This window comes from Coregonus clupeaformis, unplaced genomic scaffold (genome assembly GCF_020615455.1).
Source record: "Coregonus clupeaformis isolate EN_2021a unplaced genomic scaffold, ASM2061545v1 scaf0768, whole genome shotgun sequence".
Taxonomy (NCBI): domain Eukaryota; kingdom Metazoa; phylum Chordata; class Actinopteri; order Salmoniformes; family Salmonidae; genus Coregonus; species Coregonus clupeaformis.
This window is the reverse complement of record NW_025534223.1, coordinates 121842-135710: the sequence shown is the minus strand read 5'-3', so window position 1 is coordinate 135710 and position 13869 is coordinate 121842. Positions and strand designations below refer to the sequence as shown.

The following is a 13869-nucleotide window of genomic DNA, read 5'->3' as shown; positions in this document are numbered from 1 at the left end:
GGAATGTTATTGAAATTGGCCGCTTTACTTTCAGCCCAGAACAAACCAATACTGTACAGCAACTCAATATTAGGAAGGTGTTCCTAATGTTTGGTATACTCAGTGTACAATAATATCAACACTTGCTAAATATAGATTTGCTTGATAAAATGGCATATGCATTATAATATTGTAAAAAATATTAACATTTTATTACAGAAAGTGTCTGTTGGCTTTCAACCAGTAAGTCTAACATACACAACACAGGTCATAACACCATTGTCCTGTTAATCTCGAACTATGAAAAAACATAGAAAACACATCAACAGAGACAACGTACACATTTAACCCCTTTTTCAACGGGTTTAGGACATTTGGTTCATCAAAACATATGGATGAATACAGTCGACTCCTGATATATACAAAGGCTTGGGATCACCATGGATACGTGGACTAACCCAAAGCAGCAGATATCAGATTTGAGAAATTAGAAAACTCCGATGTCTTCATGGGCTATTGGGTATGGCGAAGAGGGGTTACTAACTATCACAATTCCAGTTAATCAATCTATACTCATTGCAACAGTTAAATACAGTATCAATTTATGTCTACATTTATTATCTACAAATCATGTTCAAGTAAATACAGCAACCAGGATATTTCATCATTTCAGTGGTGGGCTATATCGCGCTAGCCTGTGCCATCCAGTCAGTACCCACTGGGCACAGATGTCAGTTGATTGATTTACATTTGGTTTGAGTTGTCAACTATCGTGAATTCAATGTGAAATCAACAAAAAATCTCACCATGTCATTGGATTTAGGTTAAAAGATGGGTGAAAAAAATATACGAAATTCTCTTGATGTCTCTTCTATTCCAAACAGTTTTCCATGGGGATTCAACTTCATCACATTGAATTTTGGGGTTGAAATGATGTGGAAACAACGTTGATTCAACCAGTAGTTAGTTAGTTTCCATGCAGGACATTAGCCTTCCAGTGACATCCAGTGAACTTCAAGGGTCCTGCCAGCAGCCGCGTCACGTTTTCAGGACACAACACAACACCCCACAATGCTAACTGAAACCAAGTGAAGGCACTGAAGAAGAAGAAGACCATGTTTAGGGAGAACAGAGCAGGAAGGGACCCACACGTCCAAACTAACTGAGGACACAACAAATGAAGTAGGAGGAACAGTGCAGAGAACCTTTTTGACAGTAACTGTATCTAGATGTTTGATGGCTAGCTGAGCAGGAGGCTAGCTCATAGGATAAGGTGATGGCTGTGAGGATCGAAGAAAAAAATGAAACAACAAAAATAAAAGTATTTACAATACACTCCAACTTTAGAAAAAAGTCAGGTCATAGAAATAGAGTCAGTGACACGTTGCAACAGCACATCACGCCTCATACAGAAGACGTTCTTTTAAATATCCATCCTCTTCATCTGGTCATTCTGCAGAGTCCATCAGAAGCACCATGGCAACAGAAGATACTTTCCTCTTTCTCAAGTCAAAGACAAAGGCATGTTTCTGAAAGGAAAGACAGAAGAGAGGTTTACAGTTTAAATGTACATACAGTGGGGAAAAAAAGTATTTAGTCAGCCACCAATTGTGCAAGTTCTCCCACTTAAAAAGATGAGAGAGGCCTGTAATTTTCATCATAGGTACACGTCAACTATGCCAGACAAAATGAGAAATAAAATTCCGGAAAATCACATAGTAGGATTTTTAATGAATTTATTTGCAAATTATGGTGGAAAATAAGTATTTGGTCAATAACAAAAGTTTCTCAATACTTTGTTATATACCCTTTGTTGGCAATGACACATGTCAAACGTTTTCTGTAAGTCTTCACAAGGTTTTCTGTCACGATTCAGACAGACGACCAGAGGACCACAATTGCGTCACACCAGAAAGTTTATTAAACTTAAGGGAAAAGGGAAGTAGGGAGTGAATGAAGGCTCCAGGGGTAACAGGGATCCCGGCCCAATGCGCTGGGTCTGTGCCCCCCCCCAGTGGCAGCGATGCGTCCTATGAAGCCGGTGGTGGGTGGTCCAGAAGTCCTGGGGGGGGGAAGACACAGACACAACAGGGCGGAATGAAACCAGGCAGCAGTACAGTTCAAGGGAAATCCAAAATACGTAGTAGCAAGGCAGAAGGCTGGTCAGAGTTACCGGGATTGAAGAGTAGTCAGGAGTCGTAATGGCAGAAGCAGGTCTGGATCTCCTGAGGCAGAAGAGTATCCAAAAAACAGGCAGGTCCGGGGTCACAAAACCAGGGTGAGCCAGAAGCGCGAGCAAACAGGTTCCGGGTGTGAGCTTTGCAGACGATCTGACACCGGAGAGCTGAAAGACAGGGCCTTAAATACTGGGAGAGGTTAGTGGGTAATGCAGCGCAGCTGGCAGAGTAATTAGAGCCGAGCAGAGCAGGGACAGGTGGAGCTAGTTAGGCTGAGTAGAGAGAGGGAGGTGAGCAGAGTGGAAGATAGTGGAAACAAATTAAGGTGGTAACCCGGTGGAGTGAGAGGGCTCATGACAGTTTTCACACACTGTTGCTGGTATTTTGGCCCATTCCTCCATGCAGATCTCCTCTAGAGCAGTGATGTTTTGGGGCTGTCGCTGGGCAACACGGACTTTCAACTCCCTCCAAAGATTTTCTATGGGGTTGAGATCTGGAGATTGGCTAGGCCACTCCAGGACCTTGAAATGCTTCTTACGAAGCCACTCCTTCGTTGCCCGGGCGGTGTGTTTGGGATCATTGTCATGCTGAAAGTCCCAGCCACATTTCATCTTCAATGCCCTTGCTGATGGAAGGAGGTTTTCACTCCAAATCTCACGATACATGGCCCCATTCATTCTTTCCTTTACACTGATCAGTCGTCCTGGTCCCTTTGCAGAAAAACAGCCCCAAAGCATGATGTTTCCACCCCCATGCTTCACAGTAGGTATGGTGCAACTCAGCATTCTTTGTCCTCCAAACACGACGAGTTGAGTTTTTACCTTAAAGTTCTATTTTGGTTTCATCTGACCATATGACATTCTCCCAATCCTCTTCTGGATCATCCAAATACACTCTAGCAAACTTCAGACGGGCCTGGACATGTACTGGCTTAAGCAGGGGGACACGTCTTGCACTGCAGGATTTGAGTCCCTGGCGGCGTAGTGTGTTACTGATGGTAGGCTTTGTTACTTTGGTCCCAGCTCTCTGCAGGTCATTCACTAGGTCCCCCCGTGTGGTTCTGGGATTTTTGCTCACCATTCTTGTGATCATTTTGACCCCACGGGGTGAGAACTTGCGTGGAGCCCCAGATCGAGGGAGATTATCAGTGGTCTTGTATGTCTTCCATTTCCTAATAATTGCTCCCACAGTTGATTTCTTCAAACCAAGCTGCTTACCTATTGCAGATTCAGTCTTCCCCAGCCTGGTGCAGGTCTACAATTTTGTTTCTGGTGTCCTTTGACAGCTCTTTGGTCTTGGCCATAGTGGAGTTTGGAGTGTGACTGTTTGAGGTTGTGGACAGGTGTCTTTTATACTGATAACAAGTTCAAACAGGTGCCATTAATACAGGTAACGAGTGGAGGACAGAGGAGCCTCTTAAAGAAGAAGTTACAGGTCTGTGAGAGCCAGAAATCTTGCTTGTTTGTAGGTGACCAAATACTTATTTTCCACCATCATTTGCAAATAAATTCATTAAAAATCCTACAATGTGATTTTCTGGATTTTTTTTCCTCAATTTGTCTGTCATAGTTGACGTGTACCTATGATGAAAATTACAGGCCTCTCTCATCTTTTTAAGTGGGAGAACTTGCACAATTGGTGGCTGACTAAATACTTTTTTTCCCCACTGTAGTTTGTAATCTATCAGAAGGGAGGTTTACAGTTGAAATGTATACAGTTTGTAATCTATCAGAAGGGAGGTTTACAGTTTAAATGTATACAGTTTGTAATCTATCAGAAGGGAGGTTTACAGTTTAAATGTCGATCGTTTGTAATCTATCAGAAGGGAGGTTTACAGTTTAAATGTCGATAGTTTGTAGTTATCAGAAGGGAGGTTAGTTTAAATGTTGACAGTTTGTAGTCTATCAGAAGGGAGGTTTACAGTTTAAGTGTACAGTGGGAAGAACAAGTATTTGATACACTGCCGATTTTGCAGGTTTTCCTACTTACAAAGCATGTAGAGGTCTGTAATTTTTATCATAGGTACACTTCAACTGTGAGAGATGGAATCTAAAACAAAGATCCAGAAAATCACATTGTATGATTTTTAAGTAATTCATTTGCATTTTATTGCATGACATAAGTATTTGATACATCAGAAAAGCAGAACTTAATATTTGGTACAGAAACCTTTGTTTGCAATTACAGAGATCATACGTTTCCTGTAGGTCTTGACCAGGTTTGCACACACTGCAGCAGGGATTTTGGCCCACTCCTCCATACAGACCTTCTCCAGATCCTTCAGGTTTCGGGGCTGTCGCTGGGCAATACGGACTTTCAGCTCTCTCCAAAGATTTTCTATTGGGTTCAGGTCTGGAGACTGGCTAGGCCACTCCAGGACCTTGAGATGCTTCTTACGGAGCCACTCCTTAGTTGCCCTGGCTGTGTGTTTCGGGTCGTTGTCATGCTGGAAGACCCAGCCACGACCCATCTTCAATGCTCTTACTGAGGGAAGGAGGTTGTTGGCCAAGATCTCGCGATACATGGCCCCATCCATCCTCCCCTCAATACGGTGCAGTCGTCCTGTCCCCTTTGCAGAAAAGCATCCCCAAAGAATGATGTTTCCACCTCCATGCTTCACGGTTGGGATGGTGTTCTTGGGGTTGTACTCATTCTTCTTCTTCCTCCAAACACGGCGAGTGGAGTTTAGACCAAAAAGCTCTATTTTTGTCTCATCAGACCACATTACCTTCTCCCATTCCTCCTCTGGATCATCCAGATGGTCATTGACAAACTTCAGACAGGCCTGGACATGCGCTGGTTTGAGCAGGGGGACCTTGCGTGCGCTGCAGGATTTTAATCCATGACGGTGTCGTGTGTTACTAATGGTTTTCTTTGAGACTGTGGTCCCAGCTCTCTTCAGGTCATTGACCAGGTCCTGCCGTGTAGTTCTGGGCTGATCCCTCACCTTCCTCATGATCATTGATGCCCCACGAGATGAGATCTTGCATGGAGCCCCAGACCGAGGGTGATTGACCGTCATCTTGAACTTCTTCCATTTTCTAATAATTGCGCCAACAGTTGTTGCCTTCTCACCAAGCTGCTTGCCTATTGTCCTGTAGCCCATCCCAGCCTTGTGCAGGTCTACAATTTTATCCCTGATGTCCTTACACAGCTCTCTGGTCTTGGCCATTGTGGAGAGATTGGAGTCTGTTTGATTGAGTGTGTGGACAGGTGTCTTTTATACAGGTAACGAGTTCAAACAGGTGCAGTTAATACAGGTAATGAGTGGAGAACAGGAGGGCTTCTTAAAGAAAAACTAACAGGTCTGTGAGAGCCGGAATTCTTACTGGTTGGTAGGTGATCAAATACTTATGTCATGCAATAAAATGCAAATGAATTACTTAAAAATCATACAATGTGATTTTCTGGATTTTTGAAGTGTACCTATGATAAAAATTACAGACCTCTACATGCTTTGTAAGTAGGAAAACCTGCAAAATCGGCAGTGTATCAAATACTTGTTCTCCCCACTGTACATAGTTTGTAATCTATCAGAAGGGAGGATTACAGTTTAAATGTACATAGTTTGTAATCTATCAGAAGGGAGGTTTACAGTTTAAATGTCGATAGTTTGTAGTTATCAGAAGGGAGGTTAGTTTAAATGTTGACAGTTTGTAGTCTATCAGAAGGGAGGTTTACAGTTTAAATGTCGATAGTTTAATCTATCAGAAGGGAGGTTTACAGTTTAAATGTAGATAGTTTGTAGCTATCAGATGGGAGATTTACAGTTTAAATGTACATAGTTTGTAGTCTGTCAGAAGGGAGGTTAACAGTTTAAATGTTGATAGTTTATAGCTATCAAACCCAGCTAAGAGAACACACTGTGGCTTACTACCATCTACAGCCAATATCGCAACACCTACACATTGGAATCAATGACAATATAGTATAAAAGTATATTTAAGACAAGCTATTCCATGACCGTTCTAGACAGGAATCAAAGAAAAAGTACCTTGAGGTTCACAGTGATCAGTTGGCTCTCCAGCGTTCCTATGTTTCAGAGCTCGCTCTTCTGTCCATCGCTCTGTTAGCACACACACAACAGGAGTAGATTAGATGGAGGCTTTTGACAGTGACTGATGTGGCCCAAAATGGCACACAAATCACACTACCGTACCCAACACATAAACCCTGGGGATGCATATCAACTTTCAAATGTTATTTTTCTGTCTCAAAGACAAATTAGTGTTGTTTGATGCAGCCTATGAACCGTCTCCAACCCGCTCCTTTCTCTTGGTCTGTTTGCCTCCTCTGGCTGGCTCTACACAGGCCCACAACCTATTATCCTTACTGGGTTTCATTTCATCTGCCTTTCACAAAGACTCTGTCTTCTCTTTGTACAGCAGACTGGCCGAAGTATCTCTAGATCAGAAGTGTACCTGAACTGACCGTCCTGGCTATCCCGGTTCTGACTGTCTCAACTCTTCTCCTTTTCCACTGTTTACAGCTGGGAAGGAACTTAACCAGTATTTGGCCATCCTGCAGTGGTGCTTTTTGTCTGGAACTCAATACCTGGAACAGGTGAATGACTGACGCCCCCACGGCCCCAGCTGCTTGTGTCTCTGTCTGACTTGCTGCGCACTCTAGAACCTTCAATAGAAAGAGACGGACCATGGCTGCATCCCAAATGGCACCCTATTCCTTATAAAGTGCACCACTTCAGACCGGGGCCCATAGGCTCTGGTAAAAAACATAGTGCACTTTGTAGGGATGCAGACCATAACTGAGCTGACACAAGGCCAGTGAAAGAGAAACTCTACAACTGAAGGTCTAAATAGCTCCACTAATGGCTTTGGAACAGGTAGCCTGTTAGTCTGGACTGGAGACGTTTCCTGTATAGAGGTTCTTATACTGTATGAAGTGTGTATCCTGTTCCAGTCACACCACAGACAAACAGACAGGCCAGGCCAGACAGACAGACCAGGCCAGACAGAAAGGCCTCTGTAGTCTGTTGCGTTCTAGTCTACTGTGTTCCCTCTCCAAGGTCTGGTGTGACCGTGACCATACAGAGGACGTGTGTCCTGTCCTGTCCTGTCCTCCCAACCCCAAGGTAAGGAGAGATTTCACAGTCTGAACCCTGGCTCACCGCTCAGCACTAACCACTCAGCGCTACACTGAAAGTACATCATCTCCAGCTAGCGGAAGGTTTAGTGTATCAGGTGGGCCAGCCTACTGTAGTCTGGCTATACCCACTTCCATTTACCATCTGAGCACATAGACAGACAGTAAGAATACAGACAGACAGACAGACAGACAGTAAGCAGACAGACAGACAGACAGACAGACAGACAGACAGACAGACAGACAGACAGACAGACAGACAGACAGACAGACAGACAGACAGACAGACAGACAGACAGACAGACAGACAGACAGACAGACAGACAGACAGAAAGAATACAGTAGCAGCAGTGGTGGGAAAAGTACCAATTGTCATACTTAAAGTAAAGATACCTTAATAGAAAAAGACTAAAGAAAAAGTGAAAGTCCCCCAGTAAAATACTACTTGAGTAAAAGTCTAAAAGTATTTGGTTTCAAATATACTTAAGTATCAAAAGTAAATGTAATTGCTAAAATATTCTTAAGTATCAAAAGTAAAAGTAAAAGTATAAATAATTTCAAATTCGATATATAAAGCAAACCAGACGGCATCATTTTCTTGTTTTATTAATTTACGGATAGCATGCTCCCACACTCAGACATCATTTACAAACGAAGCATGTTTAGTGAGTCTGCCACATTAGAGGCAGCATGGATGACCGGGATGTTTTCTTGATAAGTGTGTGAATTAGGCAATTTTCCTGTTTTGCCTAGCATTGAAAATGTAACGAGTACTTTTGGGTGTCAGGGAAAATGTATGGAGTAAAAAGTACATCATTTTCTTTAGGAATGTAGTTAAGTAAAAGTTTTCAAAAATATTAATAGTAAAGTAAAGTACAGATACCCAAAAAAACTACTTAAGTAGTACTTTCAAGTATTTTAACTTAAGTACTTTACACCACTGAGTAGCAGCAACTTACACTTGATGCTGCCGTACAAAGTCTGCAAACTGACGGTCTTTGGCGTACAGCTCAATTATCCTTAGGCGGTCCTGAATTTGCTGCAGAGAGAGAGAGAGAGAGAGAGAGAGAGAGAGAGAGAGAGAGAGAGAGAGAGAGAGAGAGAGAGAGAGAGAGAGAGAGAGAGAGAGAGAGAGAGAGAGAGAGAGAGAGAGAGAGAGAGAGAGAGAGAGAGAGAGAGACAGAGAGAGAGACAGACAGAGAGAGAGAGAGAGAGAGAGAGAGAGAGAGTGAGTGAGTGATGTAAGATTAGGGGTTGATGTAAGGGCGGATGGATTTGTGTTGGTTTCCATACTGCCTGCCCACGGCTGGTGTCTGGGCTAGCGCTCCTCTTCCACCATAAGCACTGCAGCTGAAGACTCAGGGTGAAAATAGAATCTCATACACACGTGTTACGGTGCCTTATTTAGGCCTGCAGTTGATTGTTGATAAAGCTCTCTGGTAACACTTCATATTACCTAACTACATGTATGTATAATGAACTCCAGTGTATAATTACCATATGAGTACAAACAGTTTCACAGTACTTTACACTTTAGCTATAACCGTCTTGTATTTACTTGAAAAAGATCATTAACAACGTTAAGATCCCTGGAATGATCTGCCTATACATTCCCCATAGAGCCAGTCTGTTGCCAACTCCCTCTGCCTCTCCCTTACAGTCCTCCCAGCAGTCAACCACTCAGACAGCCTCTACGTACCTCTCTGGTGAGCTCGGAGTTGTCGTAGATGTGGAGTATCTCGTCACTGCAGACGTCCACAGAGGTGTCTGCGCTGCCCGTACTGTGGTGCGGGACGTCGTCTTCGTACCGTCTGTAGTACTCTGCGGTGGCCACATCACTCTCATACATGGGGTTGAACTTGGTGGCTCTCTCTAAGGATGGCACACTGTCCCGATCCCTGTAAAACAGGGAGGAGCAGAATTATTAAGGTGTTTGTTGAAAACGATGGAAGCAGGAACATTTTCTCTGGTGCAATAGAAATGGGCCTGATGTCACACCACTGAGAAAGATGCGTTCTGTCTACTTACCGGTAATAATGATGAACAATAACAACAACATTTCAGCCTATACGTGCGGTGCGGCCAAGTGAGTGACACGTACAAACACACCCACGGTCGTGTGGGGTTGGCACGATAAGTGATGACCTATGCCAGTGGGTGGGAAGTGACTTTGTGTCCTGTCCACTCTAAACAGGATACCAACCTGATATCAACCTACGTTGGTATGCAACACACAGACACATTCTGTTATTCTGTTGCACTGTCCTGAGCCGTACTTATAATGACATGTATCGCTTCTCTCTCTCTCTCTCTCTCTCTCTCTCTCTCGCTCTCTCGCTCTCTCTCCCCTCTCTCAATTCAATTTAAGGCCATCTCTCTCACACACATTCCTACCAAAGATGAAGTTTCATTGTGAGTTCCCCGCTGCCTGTAGCTCATTTCAGCTGCTGCTCCATATCTGTAATAAGCAACATCTGACAATCTGCACTGTACTAAATAAAACACCATCGGCACAAACAGGAGTGTCATTTCCCTTTTGGAAACGTTTTGGTAACATATGTTCCAACCTTTGAACAGGAAGTGTTGTGCACTGCAGCTTCATCAGATACAGTCTTTACATTATACAGCATGCCATGTTCTATGAACTAAACAGTCATATGAGAAACACACTGAACTGGTCAGGAGTCCAATCTAAGAGTCTGTGGACTGTTTATTGGTAACAGTGGGAGACTGCAGGGCGGGCCTGCTAGAAGGCCCCATGGTGCTAACATGGGCATCGGCCCAAGGTCTATCTGTCGAAACCAGGCCTTGTGTCACTAGAAGCAGGCAGGCTAAACTCAGGGCAGCTGCCGAGGCACACACTGATTCATAAAACAATCACACACACATTCACGCACGCACACACACACACACGGATGCATGCACATATGCACACATGCACACACACACGCACGCACGCACGCACACACACACACATACTGTTGATCCTGCAACTCGGGGCTTCTAAACACAATCAGCACTGTTTTGATACTTCTCAATAAATATGTCCTGATTGGTTAATCAAAAACAACATGGCTGCCAAGAAAGTCTGAGACGCTAATCACGCTCACATAGTTCTTTCTCTCAGACAGATTCTGGGTCAAGCACCCCGTTAACAATGCACAAAGCTTCACTTAACCAAAACATTTCAGGACAAGCATCTACATTTTTTGTCTGTCTACACACCAGTATAGTATTTCTATGTTTCTTGACCCAATGAAGTACTACTACCTAGTTATTAGGCAAGCTAAGGCAAGATATTATCATATAACATCACTCTACAAGCAACATTGCAGTGATATCTTAAAGTCCATTGCACATTGTAATTTCTCTGTAAATACAAGAGGGCAGGTAAATAATTTGATTTACTCATACTCCCTCTGGGTTTATGAGTGTGCTGCTTACCGTAGAGGGTCCTCTGAATCCTCCTTGTCATAACTGTCCTTCAGAGTCCTGGCCAGGAAGAAGATTGCCCCAGAGGCCACCAATAGGAAGCCAGCCACTGACGCTATGGCGATGCCCACCACCAGAGGTTCTGACACAAACTCCTCACAGTGTTCCCCGCGGTACCACCAATTCTCTCCTACACGACATCTAGAACCACACAGAACAGCATTAGAACCACATGCATCTCAAACACACACACACACACAAACACACACACAACCCTATAGTGAATTAATCATGTCAGTGTCCTAAACTAAACTCCCACCCACCTGCAGATGGCTCCCTTGCCAGGGATGACATCACACTTCCCATCGTTGAGACAGAAGTCCTCCTGCAGGCCACAGATACTCTGGCACGGCAGTCCGTCCACGCTGAAGTAACCCGCGTCACACACACACTCCGCCTCCCCGGACCAGCGGTTCACCGTGCACATCGAATACTCATTACATGCTTGGAACTTGCAGGGGTCTGCCTGGTTGCCTGGCAATGACAAAGAAAACATAAACAAACTTGTTTTGTGTGACCTCAGTTCTACCGTCTGAGAACCTGGCGACTCAGGGATGGGGGTTTGACTGTGCTGGTGATGGTGGTTAAAACCCACTAATTCTAAAATAACACATAAATACACCACAAAAAATATGTTAGAATGTTTCAGCCTTTAGTCGTAAATTGGCTGATGATGACGTGCCCAGACCACTTTAGTTGTCACTATCGGACCTTTCTAGAAAGGAGGGAAGTATTCTTGCCCTAACTCTGACTCGAACGTTAACTCTCTAACTCTAAACGTAACCCTTAACCCCACAAATACCTTTGTCTTTTTCTAATCCGACGCCCTGTGGAGACCTTACAGTAATGTGTGACATGATGATTAAGCATTATGATTGGCTCAGACAGATTACAACAACACAGATTATACTGTAATGACCCAGCCGGCCTTAAAGAATAACACCATGGTGACTCATCCTCAGTATGACACATACCGTACAGTACTGTTGCTGGTCACAGACGAGGGTTGCAAAATTCCCAGGTCTTCCAGAAATCCTGGTTGGAGGTTTACGGATTTCCTGCTTATTCCCTCCTGATTCCAGGAAACCTCCAACCGGGATTTCGGTAAAACCAGGAAATGTGTTGAAAGTTCCCAGAATTTTGCAACCCTAGCCCAAACAGAAGTGTCAACCCCATGAGATCACCGTCCCCGGGGCTACAGTATCAAAGTCATTGACACATTGAGATCATTATGTTATTTTCGTGGGCTCTTTGAGTTACAACGTGTTGGGAAAATACAGCAATCTCCTGCTGATGTGTTAATGTGAGAAGTTTGGGTTAGGTCAGTTTGGCAAGGGGCTAAGTTGACACCAAGCGTGCCATTGTTTCTGTTGTCGACTTACACATCTTTCAAGATCCAATTGTGAAACATCAGCTATAGAAGATCCTCCACCAAATGGACATTAATGTCAATAAATGCTTCACAACAATGAGTACTTGTTGACATGATTTCATACATTTCACTGCAGAGTAACATCACTCAAGACTCAAGTATCTGTTTGCAGCTGAGGTTTACCTGATTCCACATCCAGTGAGTATTTGTCTATGGCGAGGTTCATGGTTTGGAAGGCTGAGTTAGCAAAGTCCTCTAGGATAAGGTAGACAGTGTTGGTGACGCCCCGAGGGACGGGCTTCCCAAACTTCACCCTGCTGTTCACCACGATGCTGCCGTTACGGAAATTCAGGATCTCCAGGTTCTGGAAGTTGCTGAGGTTGGACTGCAGGTAAGGGACGAGCTACAGACGAGAAAGAGACATTGTTACTTTATGCTTCCCAAAACACCAAGATATACTGTCTCCCATAGGTACTGTATGACTTGTGACAAATCCAATAACAATGGAAACAGTTAAATGTAAAGTTCTTTGAAGCCTACTACAGAATCCATTATGTGTAACAGATTACAATATTCACAGCTATGAACATTGTAAAATGGACTTGAGTAGGCCTACTCTATGCATACTGAACTTGCAATATTACAATTATGGCCCCCATACCCCAATGTTATCACAGATAACCCCATTTATCCTATACCAGTTCGAGGAACCTCTGCTCCAGGGCTTTGTACTCTGTGGAACTCTTGTTGAAGAGGTCCTCAGAGAACATCATGTTGGTCACCCTTAGGCTGAAGAACACCATCAGATCCTTGCCAGGGCTGGTCGCCATGGCGATGCTGCCCACGTCTGACCCGTGGGCGATGCTGGAGTACCCGCTGCTGTCCCCGTCCATGTGACTCGACCCGTCGTACACGTTGAAGGTGAGGTCAGTTTCCGGCGTGGGGGAGTCTGGTCCGTAGTCTTCAACCGCGTGGATTGAAGTGCCGACTTCTAGGTCATATGTGTCGTGATCTGGGGAAGTGGGTGCTAGCGCCATGCTAACATCTCCATCTTCAATGCTAACATCTCCATCTTCAATGCTAACATCTCCATCGTCAATGCTAAAATATCCTTCTTCAATGCTAACATCTCCATCTTCAATGCTAACATCTTCAATGCTAAATCTGACTCTTCTTCTGCTGCCTCAAGCAGGTTTTCTGTGGGTCTGAATGTGGGCTGGAAGAATGGAGGTAGGATCGTTGGGGCGATTTCAGGTGTCTCAGAGATTTCAAGTGTTTCATGGTCAACTTCAATGTCATCATGTGGTGCTATTTCTGTGGTGGCTGGATGGTGTGTGGCTTCCTCCTCTTCTGGTACAGAGTCGGCTATACGAGTGAAGGGAGATTCCTTCTCGGGGGATAAGATGCTATGAGACTCTATGACCTCCGGGGCTGCTGTAGCTACAGCCACAACAAGGATTTCATCCTCAGCTAGGTCCTCCTCTGAGATGTCAACGGGCTGGGAGTAGTCTGGCCAAGGGCTCTGCGACCTTCGCCCCCTTTTCCTCCAAGATCTCCACCTCTCCACCTTCATCCTCAGGATCGGGCACCAAGAGTAAAGGTCTGTCGGTGAAGGCTTCGATCTCTGGTGGTTCGGCGGTGATCATATCGAAGATGGACTCTTTGACTGTGAACAGCTCCACGTCTATGAAGGTAGGTGACTCTGCGACTGTGGGGAGTTCAACCTCTATTGGACTGGTTGGCTCT

General features: G+C 44.4%; 1 protein-coding gene across 1 annotated transcript; it reads right to left on the bottom strand.

The window, feature by feature from the left end:
- Positions 1-167: 167 nt before the first annotated feature.
- LOC121547823 (interphotoreceptor matrix proteoglycan 2-like) lies at positions 168-13868 on the bottom strand. The gene is made up of 8 exons (XM_045216651.1): positions 12822-13868; positions 12307-12526; positions 11015-11225; positions 10704-10892; positions 8959-9157; positions 8219-8298; positions 6151-6222; positions 168-1508 (listed from the first exon to the last, which is right to left on the bottom strand). Exons 1-7 carry the CDS (start codon positions 13158-13160, stop codon positions 6189-6191), a joined length of 1272 nt encoding a protein of 423 aa, XP_045072586.1. The 5' UTR covers positions 13161-13868; the 3' UTR covers positions 168-1508; positions 6151-6188.
- Position 13869: the final 1 nt, after the last annotated feature.